The following is a 22,194-nucleotide window of genomic DNA, read 5'->3' on the forward strand; positions in this document are numbered from 1 at the left end:
TGTTCAACAAGTAAGCAAATARGGGCAAAAGTTCTCAAGTAACTAGAGAAAGGGTTTAATATGAGAACAGAGGAACCTTGGATGTGAACTGGTCTTGCAGATAAAATATTCAAATGCTTAGGGTGAGATCATGGGATTGAATCTTTCAGTCTCTGGTGACATGATTCGGCAAGGCAGGTCTTTACAACCACATCATTAATAAGGATTCCAGCTGGCTCAGCCAGCATTCCTATAGAGCCCTGGAGAATTGCATGCTAGAGTGAAATTTTGTCAGCTATTTGTGACAGAGCCCAGTGCATATTTCCTGAGCACAGACCAGTTCCCTAGGCCTCTTTCAGTGCACAAAATCTCTTTGGGTTGCAGAGAGCCACAACCAATGATGCTCTCTCCATAAAGGAAGTTCTGATGCCTGTCTTCAGCCAAAGCAAAAAGCTGAACCAAAACTAAAAAAGCAAAGAAAATCAGGAATTTTTATCCAAGGGTGGAAAACTGCAGACTGTCCTCTCTCCCTGTGCTTTTCAAAGCTGAAAGCAGCAGCACAGTTTTCTTTCCTCGAGCTCACCAGCATCTTCTATCCAGAATCCCTTTAGTTGTTACCTCTCTCTGGGAAATTAGAAATGTAATAATCCACAGTGTGAGCACCTGTAARCCTTTCAGGGCTTAGAGGATACTCCCTGCCAAAGTTCCCACTGCATTTGACTCAGCTTTCTAAATCCAGGTAAACTTTTCCCTTAGGTTAGAATAACTTACAAGGATATCAATAGATGCAATGTTAATCCTGTTCTAGATTAAAAGGAATTCAAGCAAGTGTGGGGGGGTTATGTCAAGGAGTAATTCCAAATAATTTTCCAAATCCATCAGGAGTGGAAAGAAGTGGATAGATATCAGGAAGAAAATAAATATACCTTTGGAAGCAGTGGTTTAGACTGACAGTGCATCGATAGTATGAGAACTCTTTCACAGTTAGATGAATTGTTAAGACAAATAAGGAACTAGACATCACTGGCCTCCTTCCCCACATGATCTTCCCCGAGTCCTCTTACAATAGGGCAATCAGTCCTTCTGCTTGCTGCTAATATCAGCTATCATTACTGTGACAGCTGTATGTCACATTAGCTGCTGATTTCAAATCCAACTGACGTTACAAAGTTATGGGCCACAAAAAGACAAGGACTGAATAGCTCATGTTTTTTGGACTTCTAATTCATTCTTAAAATACCTCAAGATCAGGCATAGAACAGTACGAGAAAAGCATGCATTTCCAYTGATCTTGTGTTTGTAAATAAAGGATTTCACTCCTCACAGCTGTCAGAGATAGATACCTTTTTCCAGGATAAAATTTATATCTGCTGGCAAATCAGCCTCTGTCAGCATCATGATTCAAATGAATCTCTAAGAAAGGGGAGCAGCATATGTCTTTCTATTTCACAGCTTTCTGGAAAGGCTGTCTTATAACATTTAATCCTGGCTGAATGAGCTTTTGTTGAGAATAAAAAAGTATTATATAACTGGCAAGAAATTTGATCTGATTTTGTTTAAGGCAGAACATGATGGTTCTCTACCTGATAGACTCTGATGTTGCTCTCAAGTTACAGATCATAATTTGCTTCCTTCAGACATAATCTAAGAGAAACAGTCTGTAAATGAAAGGCTCACAGTCCTATCAGCAAGTATCTGCAAGAACAATGATGTGGAGGGGGTCAATTCAAGTCTACAAAAAAGGGTTAAGAAGGAATGGAATCTCACCCGCCTAAATATGACTTATGTTGGGACTCAGACATCCTAAATCCACTATAACTCTCACAGTAATCCATTCCTCCTTACCTTTCAGGATTGCTTAATCTTTTAGGCGCTGATATTAGGAGGTGCTTCCTTACACAGCCTGGATATTTCCCAATTACTTAATTTTAATTGCCCATTGCTACTCATTGGTGCCTCCTCTAGGGGGACTGGTGTATCTCTCCCTGCCACAGTTGTGTTGTGGTTTATTTTGGGCTTCTGAACTTTCCCCAAGTCCCTCACAGAAGCCAGGATTAGAGCATAACAAACTTCATCTTATGTGGTGGTAACAGAGTTCAACTTTTCAACAACAGTCTAGTGCAGAATACATTCACCCAGGAAACGGAAAACACAGATACTCTGTTCTACTTTGTATGAAGGGTACTGATCCATGAAATATTTGTTCTCCTAAAAATAGGAAGCAGAGAGGATGACAACTGGATGAAGGTATGTGATATTTCCTGTTGTTCCCTCCCATTTTAACTGAAGAAATAGATGCCAAACTTAATCTGATTTGCTAATTCCTGGTAGATCTCAGATGCTGCCCCTCCACTGACTGTAGTAAGAAACACAGACACTGTGTTAGATAAATGGGATTGTTCTGTGTGAAGTGCCTTAAACTTTGGCAAGGTAGTGCCTTAAACGTGATGCATGGGACTTCTGGTAGTTCTACACTGCTACGGATGGATCAGAATCTGCCACAAGACRTGACAAAATTGCATCTTTCTGTTCTGTGTCTTTCTTTTGCAAACTATTACACTGTGAGAGGGGGGAAGTTTATAAATCAAACGGAGAAGGGAGCAAGCTCTGGTCTTGCTCAATGGAAAGAATGTGTCAGTGTTTGAATAAGGCTGGGCCTGGAAGATGTGAGGAAAGGCAGAAAAGGAAAATGTATCATCAGGTGGAGATACTGGGAGTGGCTGGGCAAGGAGATAGAAACCAAGGGAGAAAAAAGGAGACTGTATTTGTGAGAATTGAGCCTGGAAAACATGAACGGTTTAAAACAGCAGATCTTGGGCATTTCCAAGCATAGTAACTACTTTTYCTGAAGCAACCTATCTACTAAACCACAGTATAAGAGAAATGAGTGGTCCAGGATACTAAAAGCCACAACAGTTAACTCTTAGAAATTTTCTCCTATTTACACTCACAAAAATCAAATGCCCAGGAGCATCATRTAATGCCTGTGATCAATAATTATCTCATGTGGGAAAGGAGAAGCCTGCTTAAATCACAGAGCATGAGGGAAGAGCATAAGAACGTTAGCTGAATAACAATAAAATCTGTGAAGTGTTATAAGGCAAAATGTTCCACAGAAGAAAGGGGCTGTAAAAGAGGGGAAAATGAGGGTAGGCTTAGAGAAAGGAATAAAAGGAACTTTTCAATGAACTAAAAGAGAACCTCTAGAAGCTCAAATGGGGATAAGGATGTTCAAGGCTGTTAAAAATTAAACAGTGGCAAAACAAATAGCCTAGGCCTTAACATTACCAAGTGGTCATTTGCACAGAGAAGATCAYTGCACGTGGCACTGGTAGCTGCTGATGTAACAGAGATCTTTAGCCTTCAAGTGTTTTCCTTGAATGCATGTTTCCATGATAGAAGAGGAATAATAATAATAATAATAAAAGGATAATCTGAAATGAATAGAGCAAGGATCTAACCAAGTCACTCCCTTTTTCCCCACAGATTTTGGGGAAGTCTGGAACGGAATTAAAATCTGCCTCTAAATTTTGTCACTCAAATCCTTTCCCAACTTCCTCACCAAAAAACTTCTTGAAAGAGAAGAACAAAAGAAAGAGTAAGGGAAAAAAAACATTATTTCAGTGGCAGATAATTATCAGTAGGATATGGTTCAGAGTGAAAGATTTCTATTTAACAAGCAGTTAGTTTAGTGGACAGGTAAGGTAAAAATTGATTATAGTGAGATTGCTTTCTTTATGCCATGGGGTACAACTCTCTGACACTATTGAGGGTTTCATTAGCTAACATCTTTGTTAACTTGTGACCATGAGAGGTAAGCTCTAGAGTGAATTTCTGTGAACTTTTAGAGGTCATAGTAAAGTGCTGTCAAATCTGTCATTTAGACAGATGCAGACTGACAACAAGCCTAAGCCACACTATCCTACGCCAGTAAGAAGCAACTGAACTGCCGACAGACCCAGGCAGAACCATCAAGGGACAGAACTCCAGACCTTCACTTCTATCTTACACAGGAACTGTTGTAAAACCTTGAGTGTGGGCAGACTAAGACTAGAGAATTTAAAGCACAAACCCTGTGCCAGCTGCTTCAGCTTAAGGTCATCCCTCTTCTCAAAGTCCAAGATTACTGACGTTTGACTGTCACTGCTAGAAGATGTTTTCCATAACTTGAAGCACTAAACAGGTCTGGTATGCTTATGTGGGAAAAGCCTTCCTGGCTGGCATTGGGCTTGAAAAGTGAAATACAGCAGAGAAGAACCAGGAGCCTTTCAGTATCGTTGCATATTTATCTGATGCTGTCTTGTTTGGGCTCCTTTCTGGGAACAGAAGCCATTGCAACTGGGGCATCTGTTTTTCTTTCAGGATAAGTTGGATWACTCATAACAGCTAAAAAAGGTTTGTGCTTGAAGAAATACTTATGAGTGATAGCTCTGCACTACTCTAGGGTCTATACAGTATTTCTCCAATTCCTGTCCTCTATTCCCACCTGTTTTGTCATTGTCATGAGAGGGACAGATTTCCCTAACTGCCTGCTCCCACTTTCTATGTTGGAAGGTTTACTGTGAATTTTATTTCTCTGGGCTGTATACGAAACATGAGGTGAGACTAGGAGAGGCTAAAGAACCTGACACTGACATGTGAGTACATGTACATGTACAACAGTCAGAATCTCTTTGAAGGAAGAAAGACTGCATGGATACTATGAGTTGGGAAGAAGAAAAAACATCTACATGCATTAAATCAAGAGAACTGACAATGATGAGATCCTAATACTTCTGAGAAATGACTAGTTGGTTACATACAAGCTGTAAAGATGAAAGAATGGTATAAGACAGCAGACATGAGAATTTAACTGAGCAAGAAAAGATGAGGAAATGTGAATTGCAATCACATCTGGAGTTGCCAAGAGCTAGGGAGGAGATGCCTAGGGAGATGTTTGGAGAATATCAGAAAGGTCCTTTCCTTCTCCCAGCCTCCTTGGACTGCTTATTGTTGCCACCATCACTTGTTTGACTGAAGCCTTGAAGCAGTCAGGAGCCAGGAAAACAGTTTGTGATAGAGCCCCAAAAACCTTTTCATGGCACTGGTGGTACCATCTAATCTCAGGACAGAGCAGAACACTGCTGCTAACACCACCATTAGAAGTCTTAGGTTAATTGAAACTTACAGAGGGAATAATTTTTCCTATCATTCTGTCAGTGACAAACTGACAAACCATGTGACAGAAGATGAATTAGCAAATATTTTTGCTCTGCCTAGGGGTGGAGGAAGAGTGAGTTGAGAGCTTACGGGGGAGGATTAAAGGACAGGCTAACATGGGGGACACTGTTGTGAGTGTCTGCTATAGGCCATCTGATCAGGAAGAGGAAGCCAATGAGGCCTTCTGCAAACAGCTGGAACTAGCCTCACAATCGCAGGCCCTAGTTCTCATAGGGGACTTCAGCCACCCTGATATTTGCTGGAAGGACAACACAGCTAGGCACAGACAATCCAGGATGCTCCTGCAGAGCATCAGTGATAACTTTTTGACACAGGTGATGGAGAACACAGTGAGGAGAGGTGTGCTGCTGGGCCTTGTACTAACACAAAGAAGGACTGGTTGGGGACGTGAAAGTTGGGGGCAACCTTGGCTGCAGCRACCACAAAATGGTGGACTTTRGGATCCAGCATGGAGGAAGTAAGCCAAAAAGCAGGATCACAACCCTGGACTTCAGGAGAGCAGACTTTGGCCTCTTCAGGGAATTCCTTGGAGCAATCTCACAGGTTAAGGTTAAGGCCCTAGAAGGAAGAGGGGTCCAGGAGTGCTGGCTACTATTCAAGCATCCCTTCCTCTAAGCTCAAGAGCAGTGTATCCTAAGGAGAAAGTCCAGCAAAGGGGGCAGGAGAGCTGCATGGATGAGCAAGGAGCTCCTGGCAAAACTCCAACAGAAGAAGAAAGTACAGAGAATGTGGAAGACGGGACAAGCCATGTGGGAGGAACATAGGAACATTGATAGAGTATGTAGGGATGTGATGAGGAAGGCTAAGGATTTTGGAATTAAATCTGCCAAGAGATGCCAAGGACAACAAGAAGGGCTTCTTCAAATACATCAGTAGCAAAGGGAAGACTAGGGAAAATGTYGGCCCACTGCTGGGTAAGGTGAGTGCTCTGGTGACAAAGGATACRGAGAAGGCAGAGTTACYGAATGCTGCCTTTGCTTCAGTCTTCACTGCTAAGGGCAGCCCCCATGAATCCCTAAGCCTGGAGACAAGGGAGAAAGTCTGGAGAAAGGAAGACTTTTTCTTGGTCAAGGAGGACTGGCTTAGAGATCACTGAGGCAAACTTGACATCCACAAATCCATGGGCCCAGATGGGATGCACCCACAAGTACTGAGGGAGCTGGCAGATGTTATTGCTTGGCCACTCTCCATCATCTTTGAAAGGTCATGGAGAACAGGAGAGGTGCCTGAGGATTGGAAGAAAGCCAGTGTCACTCCAGTCTTCAAGAAGGGCAAGAAGGAGGACCCAGGCAACTATAGGCCKGTCAGCCTCACCTCCATCMCTGGAAAGGTGATGGAACAGCTCATTCTGGATGTCATCTCCAAGCATATGGAGGAAAAGAAGCAGCATGGATTCACCAAGGGAAAATCCTGCTTAACCAACCTGATAGCCTTCTCTGATGGAATGACTGGCTGGTAAATGAGGGAAGAGCAGTGGATGTTATCTACCCTGACTTCAGCAAGGCTTTTGACACCGTCTCCTGTAACCTCCTCATAGGTAAGCTCAGGAAGTGTGGGTTAGATTAGTGGCCAGTGAGGTGGACTGAAAATTAGCTGAAAGGCAGAGCTCAGAGGGTTGTCCTCAGTGGACTGGAGTCTAATGGGAGGCCTGTAGCTAGCAGTATACCTCAGTGGTCAGTACTGGGTCCAGTCTTGTTCAACTTACTCATCAGTGATCTGGACAAAGGGACAGAGTGCTTCCTCAGCAAATTTGCTGATGATCTCAAACCGGGTGGAGTGGCTGATACACTAGAGGGCTGTGCTGCCATTCAGAGAGACATGGACAGGCTGGAGAGGAACATCATGAAGTTCAACAAGGGCAAGTGTAGTGTGCTGCACCTAGGGAGAAATAATCCTATGCACYAGTACAGGCTGGAGGCTGACCTGTTGGAAAGCAGCTCTGCAGAGAAGGACCTGGGAGTGCTGGTGGACAAGAAGTTAACCATGAGCCAGCAATGTGCCCTCGTAGCCAAGAAGGCCAATGCTATCCTGGGGTGCATTAGGAAGACTTGCCAGCAGGTCAAGGGAGGTGATCCTGCAGCCCTACTCAGCCCTGCTGAGGCCACATCCAGAGTACTGTGTCCAGTTCTGGGCTCCCCAGTATAAAGAGACATGGAGCTATTGGAGAGAGTCCAGTGTAGGGCTACAAAGATGATCAGAAGGCTGGAGCATCTGCCCTATGAGGAAAGGCTGTGAGAGCTGTGCCTGCTGAAGCTGCAGAAGAGAAGAGTGAGAGGGGACCTTAACAAWGCCCACAAATGCCTTAGGGGGGAGSGGGTGTCAAGAGGATGGGGCCTGACTCTTTTCAGTGGGACCAGTAACAGGACAAGAGGCAATAGGCACAAACTGAAACACAGGAAGCTCCACTTGAATATGAATGAGGGAAAACATCTTTACTGTGAGAGTGACAGAGCACTGGACCAAGTTGCCCAGAAAGGCTGTGGAGTTTCCTTCTCTGAAGACATTCARAATTTGCCTGAACATGATCCTGTCCAACCTGCTCTAGGTGACCCTGCTTGAGCAGGGAGGGTTGGACTAGATGATCTCCAGAGGTCTCTTCCAACCTCAATCATTCTGTGATTCTGTAACGYGAGGCCACCACTGCTCTCGCCAAAATCAGCACAGGTTTTCCTATCAGATTTGGCACAACGAATCCTGTTTGTATTTCCTATTTTAAGGTTCCTCTGAAGTCCATAACAAAACTAGTCTAGATTCCTGTATGTCCAGGATATACATATCTATTAAGTCTAGTTCTCATTTGCAACACATTTGTCCACTGGCTCCACTGAGATGACCCCGGCTTCATGCGACTGTCCAACATTTGTCAGATGGAAACAATTTATATGACACTTCAAGTGCCATTATAATTTAGTCAGAACAGAATCTACGTGGGACACAAGTGGTACATACTGAATAAAGCCATTCCTCCTCACAGAGATGTATTTGTCTCCATGAAGAAATGGGACTCCCAGGTCCAGTTTCAGCTAGATGAATTGGATTTATTAACAAAACTGTTACATCTGTGATCCAATAAAACCTAATCTCGTCCACACAAATGAAATTAGTTGGTCTCTTCTATTAGGAGAAAATTGGACTCTTTGAGCCAAACTGCCTTCAGTCACAACAAGTGGAGTAATTTTGTATTTATTATGGTGTAATGGAGTGCAGAATGCAATGCTCATCCTGCCCCCAGGGAACTGTTCATGAGCAGTAGCTGTGTTTAGCTCCTTATGGCCTTTGTTCATAGTACTCCTCATTTGATTTGTATTTGGATCTATTTTTGTATCTCTCTCAACATCCTTGTATGATACGTAAGAAGACAGCTTTGGAAAGAACCCAAGCTTGGGAGCAGGGTGTATTTCAGACAGAAGAACCCTTGATTACACAAATTTGTTATGTTAGGTTTGTTGACTATTCTTTTATTTACTAGGATTTTAAGTTCTGCATTGACTGGATAAGAACAATTAAAATGTTGGTGCCAAAAGCAGACCAGCACAAGGTGGAAAAGAATGAAGTTATCTTATGATAGTAGGGCAAGTTTATGCACCCAGCTGATCTTTAAGTTCTTTTGACATCGTAGCACCTCCCCTCCCCTAGTCTGGGGTCTAAATAAAAGGCTTCTACCTGTAAAATGTTTGAAATGCAGTTTGTTTGTCCACAGTGGACACCTCCAAAGGTAGGAAAAGCTCTCATTACAAAATCTCACATTGTTGCTCCTTGAAAGTCAGCTAGTGGCCTTCTCCTCTTCTCACTAGGAGATTACTTGCTCTGAGTGGGAATTTGGTGTCCATGAGCTACATGTCTTCCAAGTCTGACTCATATAAAGTTCTTGCAATGCTGATCAAAGCTCCACAGCGTACTTCCCACAACAATCTCCTCAAGCAGTAACCACAAGGATGTTGAAAAAAGATCACCGGCTTCCATCTATTGGAAGGTGCAGCTTAAATCTTGATAGTGCTAAGACAATGCTATTTTAGAAGACATTTTTCTGTTCATGCTCTTGGTATCTACTTTGCTTAATAAGGACATGGCAACTATATGTATTCTTTTTAAGATTAAAAGGAGTTAGAGAACAGCCTTCTTTGGTCTTAAGAGCTAGAAGAGCATAGAGCGCCTACCCATCTACAGGAGACCTGGAATCCTCTTGCCTTCTTGGCTAACAACAGTGCCAACTCTTTCATCAGACATCCAGGGGTAAGGTATCTCAACTTCCTAGACTACTAAATGTATGTCCTTAGGCATGGCTACAATGTTGGTCTTTATTTTTACAGTGTTTGCCTCCTGCAGCATTACTGTGCAGAGAAATCTGGGGAAGGCTTGATGACTGTGTCTCCAGTCCTCTGTGTCAACACACTGGTGCTATAATGTGCCAAGCAAATTCTGCAGTCTGAACCACACTTTGAATAGATTTGCTTTCACGTCTGTTTTGTTTCAGCTGAAGACTAAAAATGTTATGTTTAAGTAAATCAGTTTGTTGTGCTGTTTTCCTGCTGAGAAGTGAAACAAGTTTTTTAAATAGTGAATTTGAAGAAATCTTAGGAGTCTTAGTATTCCCAAGTCTGGCTAATTTTTAAAAGTGTTAACCTCATTTTTCTCAGGACAATTCAGCTCGGGGTCACATTTTATTTCATCTAGATCCCAATCTAGTTTTTCCACTGATGACTGTCTTTCCTCACTTAAGCTCTCTAGCACACAGGACTTTGTCTTTTAAGTAATGATAAGCACGTAGCATATGGGTGCTCAATATGGAATGATTTGCACGGCTATTATACACTGCTTGAGGAGCAAGGGACAATTTCAGTTCAGTAATTTGGCTCCCAATTTACTTGTTAAGAGAAGCTTGGAAATGTCACACCACTTGTTACATGATGGTATCTTTAATACACAGTGAGATAGTCAAAACTTTTGCCTTAGGTCCCTGAGAACTACCAYGAATGCTGGCAGTGCAGAACTAACAATGCAGTTCAGTCTAGAAGTGGCTGCATTTTAATAACAGGTAGAGTAAGCCTTGTATATTGCTGACTTATCTTAAAATGGTAAGTGAATTAACTTATATTTGCATACCCTTTCAGATATTCCAAGAAAGTGTTCCATAACAGCACAACCTGTTATTAAGCATTTCTGACAAAACATTGTTTTAATTAATTTTAGTCTCTGATTTTGTATTTGGGCTGTTCTCATAACGGATTTTTGCTGACTTTTAATGYGGATAATGTGGGCTCACCCACATACCATTCCTAGAACCTATATTAATTTATCATCTGGTCAAGGGTATAGAATTTTATCACTGCAAATTTTTGATATAGTGTTCCAATGGCAGATTTGGTTATGTACAGCCTTTARCTAGTCAACAATCATGCCATAAAGATTTGTAATCTGACTGTAATCAGTCAACCAGCAGAGGAAGGGAAAATTCATAACAGTGCCCCTAGATCTTTTTAAAGGAAGGGTGCAGCCTTCCAATAACTTTGCTTCTAGGGAACATAATAGGATGTCAAAACTATTTTGATAGAAATAAGTGATATTACCACAAGAATTTTAACTAGCCAAGCCAGACTGCCTAAAARTCTGCAGTAATATGTCTCATCTATGTGTTTAATCAAAAGGAAGTTTTWAAAAAAAATGGATGAAAGACATGCAAACTCCATAGTTAAGAGGTTTTACATAGAATGTCTACATGTTTAGGGTTCAAAACCCAGGTACCGGAAAAATCAAATATATACTCTTGTAACTACATTCTGTACCCATTTCATTAAGCTAGTTTTTCTAACTATTTACATTGTACTAGCTTCAGTGAAATTGGTCAAACTGTTGAATTATACATGTGCTAGGTGTAGTTCCAGCAGTGTATGCAAAGTGCTTCAGGTTTTGCTCTTGGGGTTTAAAGTCTGAGCAGGAATTCCTTAATGTAAACTCAGTTTTCAAACGTGCAACAAGACACAGGTTATTCTCTATCACTGATGCAAAAATCTAGTATGTGTGGTCACACCTAGATTTGGTATCAGGATTAATGCCGCGAATATTTCTCCTGGTTTCTTCGCTTCCCAACGCCTCCTCTACTGCCAGCGCCGGCRGAGGAGGGGGAGGGCGGCGGCCGTTAGGGGCGCGCGCGAGGGCGGCGTGAGGCGGTGACGGCGACACGAGGCCCCCGGCGCGCGAGCGCGCGCGCGCGGCGGCAGGGAGCGCGCGCCGCTCCGCGAGCCGCTCCGCGCGCGGCGGCAGCTCGGAGCCCGCCGGGGCACCGCCGCTGCCTCCCGCGGGCGCAGCCGCGCCGCACCGGCCATGGATCCTTTTCCCAAAGACGGGGAGAGCGCGGCAGCGGCGGCCGGCGCCGGGGGGGAGCCCAGCCGGGGCGCTGCCCCGTCCAGCGGGGTGGTGGTGCAGGTCCGGGAGAAGAAGGGTCCCCTGCGCGCCGCCATCCCCTACATGCCGTTCCCTGTGGCTGTCATCTGCCTCTTCCTCAACACCTTCGTGCCCGGGCTGGGTAAGGAGCTCCGCCGCCTGCCCTCCCTGCATGCGCCGGCCGCGGTGCGCCGTGCACTCGGGGGCTGTCGCCGACGGGGGCTGCCGACTGCCGGCAGCGGGGCGCGCTGGCATTCCCTGCTGCCGCCTCACTCGGGGCGCCGAGCGGCCGCGCGAGCAGCCGTTGGAGCAACGGTCGCCCGGCGGGGCGGCGGCGCGTCCCCCCGCGCCTGCCGGGGCCGCCGCGGGTGCGGCTTGGTCGCTGCGTCGTAACAAGCCACGCCGGCACAGTGTGTGTGTGTGTGTGTGTGTGTGTGTGTGTGTGTGTGTGGGTGGGTGTGGGTGGGTGGGTGGGAAGGGGGTGCTTGGTTCCCCCGGGACAGTCTCTGAAATCCCCCAGTTCAGAGGGGAGAGCTCAGACAAGCCGAGGCACACCAAATGCTGTGAAACTGGGTTTCCAGAGCCAGCGTTCCTAAAATAAGTTTTCACTTTTCACTCTGAAAGATTTTATTCCTATACTATTTTTTTTTTCTAAGGAACTGGGTCTGGGGAAGCTGCCGAAATTTACCCTTTCTCCATGTGATACCCTAAGTTGGTGAATCAAGTAACACATCCCTAAGTTGTGGCAGTAATCCCTTCTGTATTTCTGTTTCTCTCTTATTAATTAGGAAACACTTGCCTACTGCAGTGAAAAGCCAACTGGAGCCTAAAGTCTGAGCATTACAAATGCTGGAAACCAAATTACCTGGAACATGAGGCTAAATACAACTATTTTAGCATTGAACAAAATAGATTAAAAAAAAAATCAGTCCATACCTCAGGTCTCTCATAGTAAGTTCCAGGCCACCGTATCTGCTAGCATGGCCCCTACAGAAGTCTTCCCTGGGGAAACTGCTGCTTTGAGACCTAGGAGTATTTCACAGCTTGCCCCGCACTTAAAGAGCCCTGTCCTTACCCATTTCACATACTTGAGATGACTTAATTCTGTAAGGTATCTACAGCTCTTAAAAATTTTTCTGAATAAAGTATTACCTGAGTGGTATACTGTATGCAACATGTAGAAGACACTTTTATTCCAGTGTATGTGCTCTTGAAAGTGACCCACAGGTTTATTCCAAAGGAAAACTTTAGCCTTTTTAAATACCTCAGAATTTTCCTTTGAAAAGAAYGGCATGGACATATATGCCTCCAGGTGCACCTGCAGGTGTGTTGTGTTTGCAGTCCTTGTATCCAAACACCTGAAGAACATGGATTAATGAATCAAGTAGAAATTCTCCAGCTGAGTGCTTTCATGTGTTTCAAAGTTGTTATAATTTAGCATTTAATTTCCCACCATCAGCAGACAGGGTTTTTCAAAATCAGATGAATGTAGTTTTCCGCTGCATTAAAGACAGTATGTCCTCACTTTAGATATAAAAGGAAAAAAATAGAAAGATTTACCATGCCCTTTTCCTACCTCGTTTGGATAATCTTGTATTTCATAGTGCTTTCCAAAAGCACGCTAGAAAACCCTCAGTGCTCTTTCTTCATAAGCTGTCCTTGTGTCAGAACTGGCGTGCAGTGTGGTTGTCTCTCAGAGCTCTTCTCTCTGGTGGCTGCTGCAGACCTGCTGGAGGCAGTCAGTGTTGTGCCTTCTGTCGCACTGAAGGGGTCAGTAAAGAATGCGAGTAGGTACTACTTCCTTTCTGAAAGTGGACTACACTRGGTTTATGGGGATCCCAGGTCCTGCTGGCTTGGATTTGGATTTTGCAGCCATGCTGGTTGTGTTATCACTAGCTAGCTGGAACAGCCCAAAAATGGCTTTAATTTTTTTGTTCTTTAAATACTTGAGAATTTCTTTAAACTCACTTTCCCTTTGATTGCTGATTTCATCAGTACTTTCTGGTTGACCATACCACTTTTCATCCTGATTTTCTGTTGCAAAAGTACAAAACAAATAAATTGCAAATTAAAAGAAGTCCATGTGGCATTCTCACTGATTAGCCAGAAATGCTTTTCTGAAGATGCATCACGAACRCTATAATGCATAGCACTCAGCCTGTACATAAATGAAACGTTCTTTTAATCAAGATACTAATATCCTGTGCATTTTCATAGAAAATTTATCCTGAGTTAATATACCCAAGTAGAATATAGCTATTTACAGTCTTAGCCAAATCTTGTCATATATCATGTAGCCCACACACAAGGAGAAGCAGAAGAAACACAAATCTACTGGGAGGAATAATTAGGATAAGAGAGATTCTACCATCTCATGTCAGTGTCATGCTTCAGTCGTCTCTGTGAACTGAGCAACACTTGTAAGATTAATAATAATTGTAGTGGTATGAAGTATTACATRTAGCATCTGAGCCTGTTCCTGGTGAATATCAAAACTCCCGTCAATTTCTGTAGTACAGATTTTAACACTTTAAAATAATGCTTCACAGGATTGCTATGTGTTTGCCTGGTTAAATGGAGAGTGTGAGTTTGTTTAGGTGACAATGGAAGTTCTCTGTTTTCTGATCTCTGAATTTCATTCTTCATCTGTTTCATAGATAGTTTTCATTCATGTATATACTCCACAGTGCAATTGCGTTAAGGAGTCAGAAGCCACTAGAGTTAGGTAAGAAGATGGGGAACACTAAATAAACCACGCAGTCTACTGCTTGGAAGCCAGTGACATTGATGTGTTTGTTAGTGCCCAGTAACTCCAAACAGAGTCTGTGCTGTAATGTAGGTTATTGGACACAGGACAAGTCTCTCAACATCTGAAAGTCTTGCCTTTTTTAGCTAAATTATATTTCCTGTGTTACAAGTGTCATCTGTGAGGCTGAAATCTGAGAATTTAAAACATCCAGTTAATTTTCCCCTTATGCTGTTTATGTTTTGCAGTACTCCATTTGGACAAGAGAAGTAACACTTGTCCTTAGCTTAAAGTCAGTTTATTTTTTTCAGGTGGTTAGTTTTTCCAGAGATTTATGTCCCTGAAAAACCCAGAACTGCAGGTTTTAGGATGCATCGTAAACTTTTTTCATTAATCTTTGTATAAATGTTACAAAAGATGCCTGTGAAATTTTTCTTACCCAAGGGATATGTTAACTTTGGCTTTGCCAAACTTAAAATTCAGACCAGATACAATCTAAAGAAGCTTRTTTAACCTATCTACTTGTAATCTGTTTTGCAGAACAGGCCTAAAATTGCACAGTGCTTCCATTCATTGTGATAGGCACAACCACTTGGAGATGTTCTGGATCAGAATTTTTTAATSGTCCACTGCAGTCTGCCTGATCTGCATCTGCCACAGTTCTGTAAGGCTAAGTGATAATGAAGGTGTCCCTAATTCAGGGTCATAAAAGGAGCAGACAGTACAAAAAGGAAAAGAGGGAGCTGGTGTCTTCACCAAGTGCTGTAGCAAAAGCTACTGCATCTACAAGCATTCCAGCTTTGCCGCAGGCACTCCTCTGTGCCATAAACTAAACAGTGACTGTCAGTCACCCGTATTTTGACCCCGGGGTTCTGGAGTTGGCTCTTAAGCCTCAGGGCTTTATCGCATGCTGATTAGCTCTAAAGAACAGAGGACAAAGGCACCAGCAGAGACACTTAGTAGTCCAGCCTCTCCTTCTCCGTTCCTGCTGGGTTGAGCTGCGTACATCTCCAGCAGTACATGCTGCAGATGGCAACTGCGAGAAGGGGCTGTCCATGCCCTTTAGCTGGCAGACGGTGTTCTCTTGGAGCTACCATGTGCCAGTCAGCGTGGGAGCAGATCTGGCTCCCTGTCATTTCCCTAAGCTGATACATGGGAATCTTGCCCTGCTCCCTACCCATTTTTCCTTTCTTCACTATCACGTGTGTGGGAGGGGAGGAACGAAGCAGGAGAACTTGAGGGAAATATAAGAAGTGAGTGGAATTATCTGCAAGTGTGAGGTATTCTCCAAGATGAATCCCTCTTGTCAGGAAGGGGGTGGACTTTTGGATCACAGCCTGAATTATACATGCATACTATTTTTATGCAGGGAGTAACTGAAATACATAGCATAAAATTATGCTAGTGCAAGATAGAAGAGCAGCSACCCATGAGCCCTGAAATTCCTAGTTGAGGAGATAGTGAGGGATAGCATCTCACARAGAACTAGAGAAAGACAGGATGATTCCCAGCCCACTGAACATTTTTCTTTAGTGCTGTACTGTTCTTGTGTTCCTGATGTGCCAGCTTCCGTCATCTGTTTGTTCTACTTCAGTCTTGTTAGAGTTCAAGAGCCAGACCTTCAGCTATGTAAATTGAGGTGGCACCATTGGCTTTAATGCTTAATTTATACAAGCCAAACATCTGCAACAGGCTCTGATTAGAAGCCAGAGTTTTCTTGAGCAGAAAGAGCTCTCCAAAGAGCTGAACAGAAGTAGGGAACATACAACTCATAGAAGCTATGGGAATGGGATCTACATAAAAATAACAATTCCCGTTTTATTTTTGCTGTTGTAATAGTAAATGGGTACCTGAAGTGAACATCCATCACTTTCATTATTGAAATAAAAATTCCAAGGAAAAAAAACCCACTTTTTTGCCACAAAAATGTGATAAAAAAGAAATACCGCAAAAAAGAAGTTGGAGCTTTCACACATCCGTGCATTCAAATCCCAAGCTTGCTTTGGCATTTATGATCTTTTTCTTTTTTTTTTTTTTTTTTTTTTTCCTTTATGGACATGCAAATGAATGAATCAGGGTGGTTTACAAACTATTTTGTGGAAAGGAAAGTTTTTGCAAGCATTTGTATGAACATGTGTTTGTGAAGTTTACTGCTGTACTTCTCTAGCCTTTCAGACTGCGATGTAGAGATCTCTAGTGGTCTGCAGACAGAAGCCRCTTCTTGGTCTATAAGAACATACCTAAACAAAGCAGACTTATTGTCGGTAGACTTCATTTATAGTGGGTTTTGCATTTCCACTGAAAGTAGTCCATACATTGAAAAGATCCAAAAGATATCCTTTCTGGTAATTTCTTTGCATGACATGGGAGACTTGTGATACAATGTGTGCACCCAGTTACTGCTCTATTGATGTTAGCAATTGTATCAGTTGTGCTGTAGACAKACTCCTGCTTAAAGGTCTACCTAAGAACAATTGAAACTACAGGTTCCTGCTCCTGCAGGTCCTGTTGTCAGTGGGGAGAAAGCTGTTAATCTCCTATTTCTTTTCACAGAGGTTTAAGTGAGAAATGAGAGAGTCTTACATAATGAACAGTCACTCAAAGATCTTGCCAGCACAGAGTATCTGGAATATTTTTATAGCATGAAGTGTCTAGACCATCTAGAATGACAAACAAGCTTGCAAAACTCACAACTAGTGCACAGATAATTTGTGATCAGAAGAAAGGCCAATTTCAAGTTTACAACTGCTGGGTCAGACAACTCTAGCTTATGTATTAGATCAGCAAAAAACAATGGGCTTTTTATCTCTGCTGAGGCCACTCTATTTTTGATCCAATCTCCAAAGGCAGAAAGAGAGGGGGCCTCGTGTCGCCCTCACCGCCTCATGCCGCCCTCCCCCTCCTCCCTAGGCACTGGCAGTTGAGGCGGCATTGGGAAGTGAAGAAACCAGGAGAAATATTCAAGGCATTAATCCTGATACCTCTCCCTGTTTTGTTTTATGAAGCAAAGATGCTTTCTTCTTTGCAATTGTGTTTTATTAGACCATAGTTACCTGATATTAATATCTTTCTTTTTTTCATCCCTTTTTCTTGCTTTGTACTTGATCCCCTCCTTGGGCTTACCTGTTTAGTTTTAATGATCACATATGTAGGTGCCTTCTTACTCATCATCCTCCCATGGCCCATGCTTTACAAATGCAGTTATGGGCATACTCAGCAAAAGCACAGCAACACCTTGTTCCTGCCTACAGTCTCTGCCAAAATCTGACTATTTAGTATTATGTTCTTCAGTCAGTTTTTGCCTTTTTGTTCAATGTGGTCAGTAAAAGTCAGTAAATTAACTCTATTTCTGTTTATAATGACTTTTTGGTTCATTTCACTATCAACTTGTGCACTAACCTAAAGCTGCTACTTTTGAATTATGATCAGTGCCAGACTGACTTAAATACAAACAAGTTTCTTCCTCCTCCCTCACACCTTCTTTTCCCATCAAAATGGAAGACAAAAGAAATAGCTAGAAATGTTTTTGTTCACTGCTGATGTTTAAGCAGCTCTGTGGATGCACTCTTTATTTAATAAACACGTAAAGAGACAGGGTGTGCTGAGCATCTTGCAGTCTAGTTTGTCATTTAATGCAATTTGGACTGATACATTTGAAGATTTAGAGTGAGGGTGGAAGCAGACAGCAAAGAAGAGCTATTAAATGGCTAAGTGAACCAACTGAATTTTAAGGAGTCTGGAAAGCTGTTCCAGACAAAGGGTATGACGTGGAGGGAAGTAGAGAATCAAGTCCAGACGGAGAAAAGGACAGTCTGGGAGAGTACATTGGCAGAGATTTGGTGAGAAGGCCAAAGAACTGGAACTTTGTGCAGTGAGAGATAAAAGTAATGAACGGATTGGAAGATGGAAGTAACTTGGATGATGAGTGCTTTTAACTGGTGAATTTTGGCTAGTCTGGATTGCAGGATGAAGGTAAACTGTTCTAGTGCTCTGAATAAGTGACTTTCAGAGCTATCTGCAAACACTACTAAAGTGTCATTATGAGAAATAGGTCATGACCATAATATCTGTTTCCCTGTGAAAAGAACAGTAAGAGATTATTGAGCTGTTCAGGATAGTCAAGGGAGGAAGGCTTTCTCTCCCTCATCGACTCAGATGTCTTTCAAACATCTCCTGGAAAGGAGAAAGGGAGAGTTCAGTCTTATATGAGATATAAAGCCAATGTGATATTTAACATTTTTTTCTTCTGTCTTTGGCCTTGTCTGCATTCAAGAGCTCTACCTATTTAAAATTATACTAGTACTATATTTGAAGTATATGGACTTGGTTAGAGCAGTGTGTAAAAATGGCAGTCTATAAAGATACTTGTGTGACTATTTCTGAAGAATGTGAACCAGTTTAAGATCATTTATAGCAGTGTGTCTATGTCTAGTACTTGGAATTTTGCTAGTGTAAAGGTGCTGACAGACACCTGCTGGCACACCTTACTGGCAATTAAAACTAGTATCTGTGCCTCACATCTCTGCTGGAAGTTGCTGCTCCAGCAGTAAAGGAAGCAGAAGGGAATTGCCAACCTCTGTTGCAGATACTCCAGTTCACAACTCAACATTTTATTTTTCACTGTAGTAAAAGCTGGTTTGCCTGCAGCTGAGCTATAATGCACATCTAATAAGGCTGGTGTGGGAGCAGTATTCCTTGGCAAAGAAGCCAGCATCATGCAGAAATCTTAAACCTCATTGAATAGGAGTCACACCCATGACATTGTTGTATCTGCGTGKGCCCAGCCTTACATCAGAATAAAAGGCGCATGTTGGCTGAGTTTGCTTTAGAGATTCCAGGAACGCTGAAGCTGGTTTCCCTCCTTTTGCTGAAGATTGTGAGATGTTTCATTAACTAAAGGAGGTCATGGTGTCAAACCTACAACAGAGATATCCCCTCTTCCTCCTCCGGTTCCCACTGTACCCAGGATTTTTTTGAACATTTTTGTTAAATAGACTCCACAAAACCAAAGTATTGTAAGATCTGAAGAAAAAATCACATGCCTTTCTACCTATTTATATTTCAGTTGTTGGTTACTGATATTATAAACTGACTAAGTTTCATAGGTTATAGAATCAAGAAAAAGCAAAGTAGATGAGACTTGAATTTTTGAATATTATAAAGATAGTTCAGGATTCAGCTTTTTCTTTAAGAAAAAGACTTAAACACCAAACAGTTTCTCTCAAACTGTTTGACATCCCTTCGAATAGCCTAACAATGTAGTCATGACTTTCATAGTATTTGGTGTTTCCTTAAAACTCTGACCCCTGGGGCTCTTGAATAGATGAGAGTCTCAGAGTCTCTGCTTTCAAGAAAGGAAAAAAAGAAACAACTCTCATGGCTTTGGAAAGGGTTTGAAGATATAACTCTAAGTCATTCCCCCCCCCCAAAAAAAAAAAAAAAAAAAAAAAAAAAGAGGAAAGGAGAAGAAGAAAAATGAATTAATTTTTTTAAAATCTCAATTTTGGAGAACCTGATTCATGCAAGATTTGACAAAACCGTAGACACTTACGTCTTCGAGCATATGATCATGATATACCCAGATAGTGAATATAAATGAAATAGTTGATGAAAGTTAATTGGTATTACACTATCTTAAAGTTCCAGTAAAAAGAATACCCAAAATACCTCTCCAGAATGGGTCATGGTCAATCTTGTAGAGGAAAGCATGAATGTGACCAGCAGAGTGGCTCTTGGGAACCTAATTGCATTCACTGAAGGATTGTGACCAATACCACGTTTCTAACTTCATTGATAGTGCTCATACAAGGAACTGTGTAGAAGATGAAGGCTGCCATGTGGGAATATAAACTTAAACATACCACAGATAATTATCCAATATCTTACCACCTTGTCATTTGTCTAGGCTGAACTCTCAGCATGCCACAAACTCTGATGAATATCCACACACAGCTTAGAAATGCTTCTTTATCAGCCTGAATTTGTGGAAAATTGTTTTGTTTCAGGTATAACAGGCAAATTTCTGAAGAAGGCAAGATGTAAATGGTCAAATTCATCTTGAGAATCTGTTGGAAAAAAAATCAGTCTAACCAAAAGAGAATGTTTTTTAAAAAATTCTGTACATTGAGATTCGTGTTATAAGACCCTGAAGGACTGATATTTTAATAGAGATAAATAAACTAAATCATAATGAATGATTGTTACAAGTTTACTGTGTTAAAAAGTTGAGTCATCTTATAAAGTATGAATCATAATATTTATATGAAAATATTTTACCTGAAATAAATGAAGCCCAATGATCACATTATTATAGCACCGTCTAGCTGAAACTGAGTTTTGCTTTTTTAAGTTTAAAATATGTGTATATGTGTATATCTTTTATATAAGCCAGTATGGTGAGGTGGAGTCTGGTTTAAATGATTTCTTCATTATGTAGGTAGAAAACCGTTTGTTGTTTCTGGATTTTAAGTGCCTTCATGAAAGAATGGATCTTAGATTTCATAAATGGGTTTTGTTAATTTGCTATTTTTGAAATACTTGTGAGACCTTTTCTGTTGCCATGACAATTTAATTTCCATAAACATGATTTTGTGTGTGTGTGAATATCCAGCATTTGATATGCAGTATTGGGGAAAGGAGATGGCAACTTTATACCATAGAAATTGCTGTGCCAAATAGCCCATATAGCCAGACCTCTGTCACTAACAGTGGTCAGGAGTAGATTCTTTACAATAAGTTGAAAGAAGCTCTGTGGTGGATTCATTAGATTTATGTATTCGTATTACCAGTAAATGGAAGGTGGAGTTTTTTTCTTCTTCTACTTGCAAACACTTTGTTTTGAATTCAGGAAGCTTAACATACATACACTGATTTACCTTTGACAATCTAATAGTAAAAATTCATATTATTCCTTTATCTGAACACTCCTTTTTAAAAGCATGCCCATTTCAAGCAAAAGCTGAAAATTAGTTCCAAGAATCTAAAGCCTAAATTCTGGTTAAAAGTACAGATAAACCCCACTCTGGGTCCACATACACGAAGCAGCTGTAAGGACTGAGCTCCATGGCCATGAACTCGCGCTGCCCTGTAACCCTCTCTGGAGTTTCTGTCCCAGTGGGAGCAGTTAAAAAAGAATTTAGGGCTGCAAGAAAGGACTCGTCACAAATTCAGACATTTCTGAGGTGTAGTTAAAGTCCCTTTCTAGCTATGGAATTGGCACAGTTCACCATACCTTCCTCTGTGTTTCTTTGTGAAATTATTGTCACAAGCCAGACCTGTTTCCAAACYCATTTGCACCAGACTGGTTCTTGAGTAATCCCTCGAAAGAGTAGGTGTGTTGTCTTCAATTTAGGTATTTCAGTTAGTGAGGATTCTCCAGATTGCACCATTGATTTATATTTCCTGATCCATGTAATTGTGAAAGCATTGCCAAGTTTTCCCCTCTGTATTGGAAAGGTGACAATGTTTTCTGTTGCATGTCTCTAGAATAAAGAGAATGAAGATCTTGAGCTCTGCATATGACAAACTGATCAATGTCACAGAAGACTTAGTAGAAGTTTTAAAAAACAAATGCTATCTATGTGTGTGTGTGTGTGTGTGTGTGTGTGTGTGTGTATACACACGTGCACATATTTTAAAAAACAATATTTCAGACTTAGGAGCTGTTTTTCTATTACTGTAATTTCATTGTGACTATGGAGTCCTGGCGAAATGCTTACTTGTATCATGTAAAAAAAGAGAACAGAATGTAGGGTCTACAATCATTGGCAACTGAGTACAAAACTGCTCCTGTGTTTTCTCTCTTAAAAGCCAGAAGGTTGGTTTTTTACATTGACTTGCATCTGTGTGCTTATTTCATTCAGTCCTCT

General features: G+C 41.8%; 1 protein-coding gene across 4 annotated transcripts in view; it reads left to right on the top strand.

The window, feature by feature from the left end:
• The first annotated feature begins 11,443 nt into the window (after positions 1 to 11,443).
• STUM (stum, mechanosensory transduction mediator homolog) overlaps positions 11,444 to 22,194 on the top strand; it is a 49,243-nt gene continuing 38,492 nt past the window's right edge. For all 4 annotated transcript variants that reach the window (XM_085325798.1, XM_085325797.1, XM_085325800.1 and 1 more), the window contains exon 1: positions 11,444 to 11,722. In XM_085325798.1, the coding sequence (XP_085181924.1) occupies positions 11,521 to 11,722 (202 nt within the window). In that variant the 5' untranslated portion in view covers positions 11,444 to 11,520. The remainder of the gene's footprint in view (positions 11,723 to 22,194) is intronic.

This window comes from Rhea americana, unplaced genomic scaffold, assembly GCF_003343005.1.
Source record: "Rhea americana isolate MKP2758 unplaced genomic scaffold, rheAme1 scaffold_123, whole genome shotgun sequence".
NCBI classification, from domain to species: domain Eukaryota; kingdom Metazoa; phylum Chordata; class Aves; order Rheiformes; family Rheidae; genus Rhea; species Rhea americana.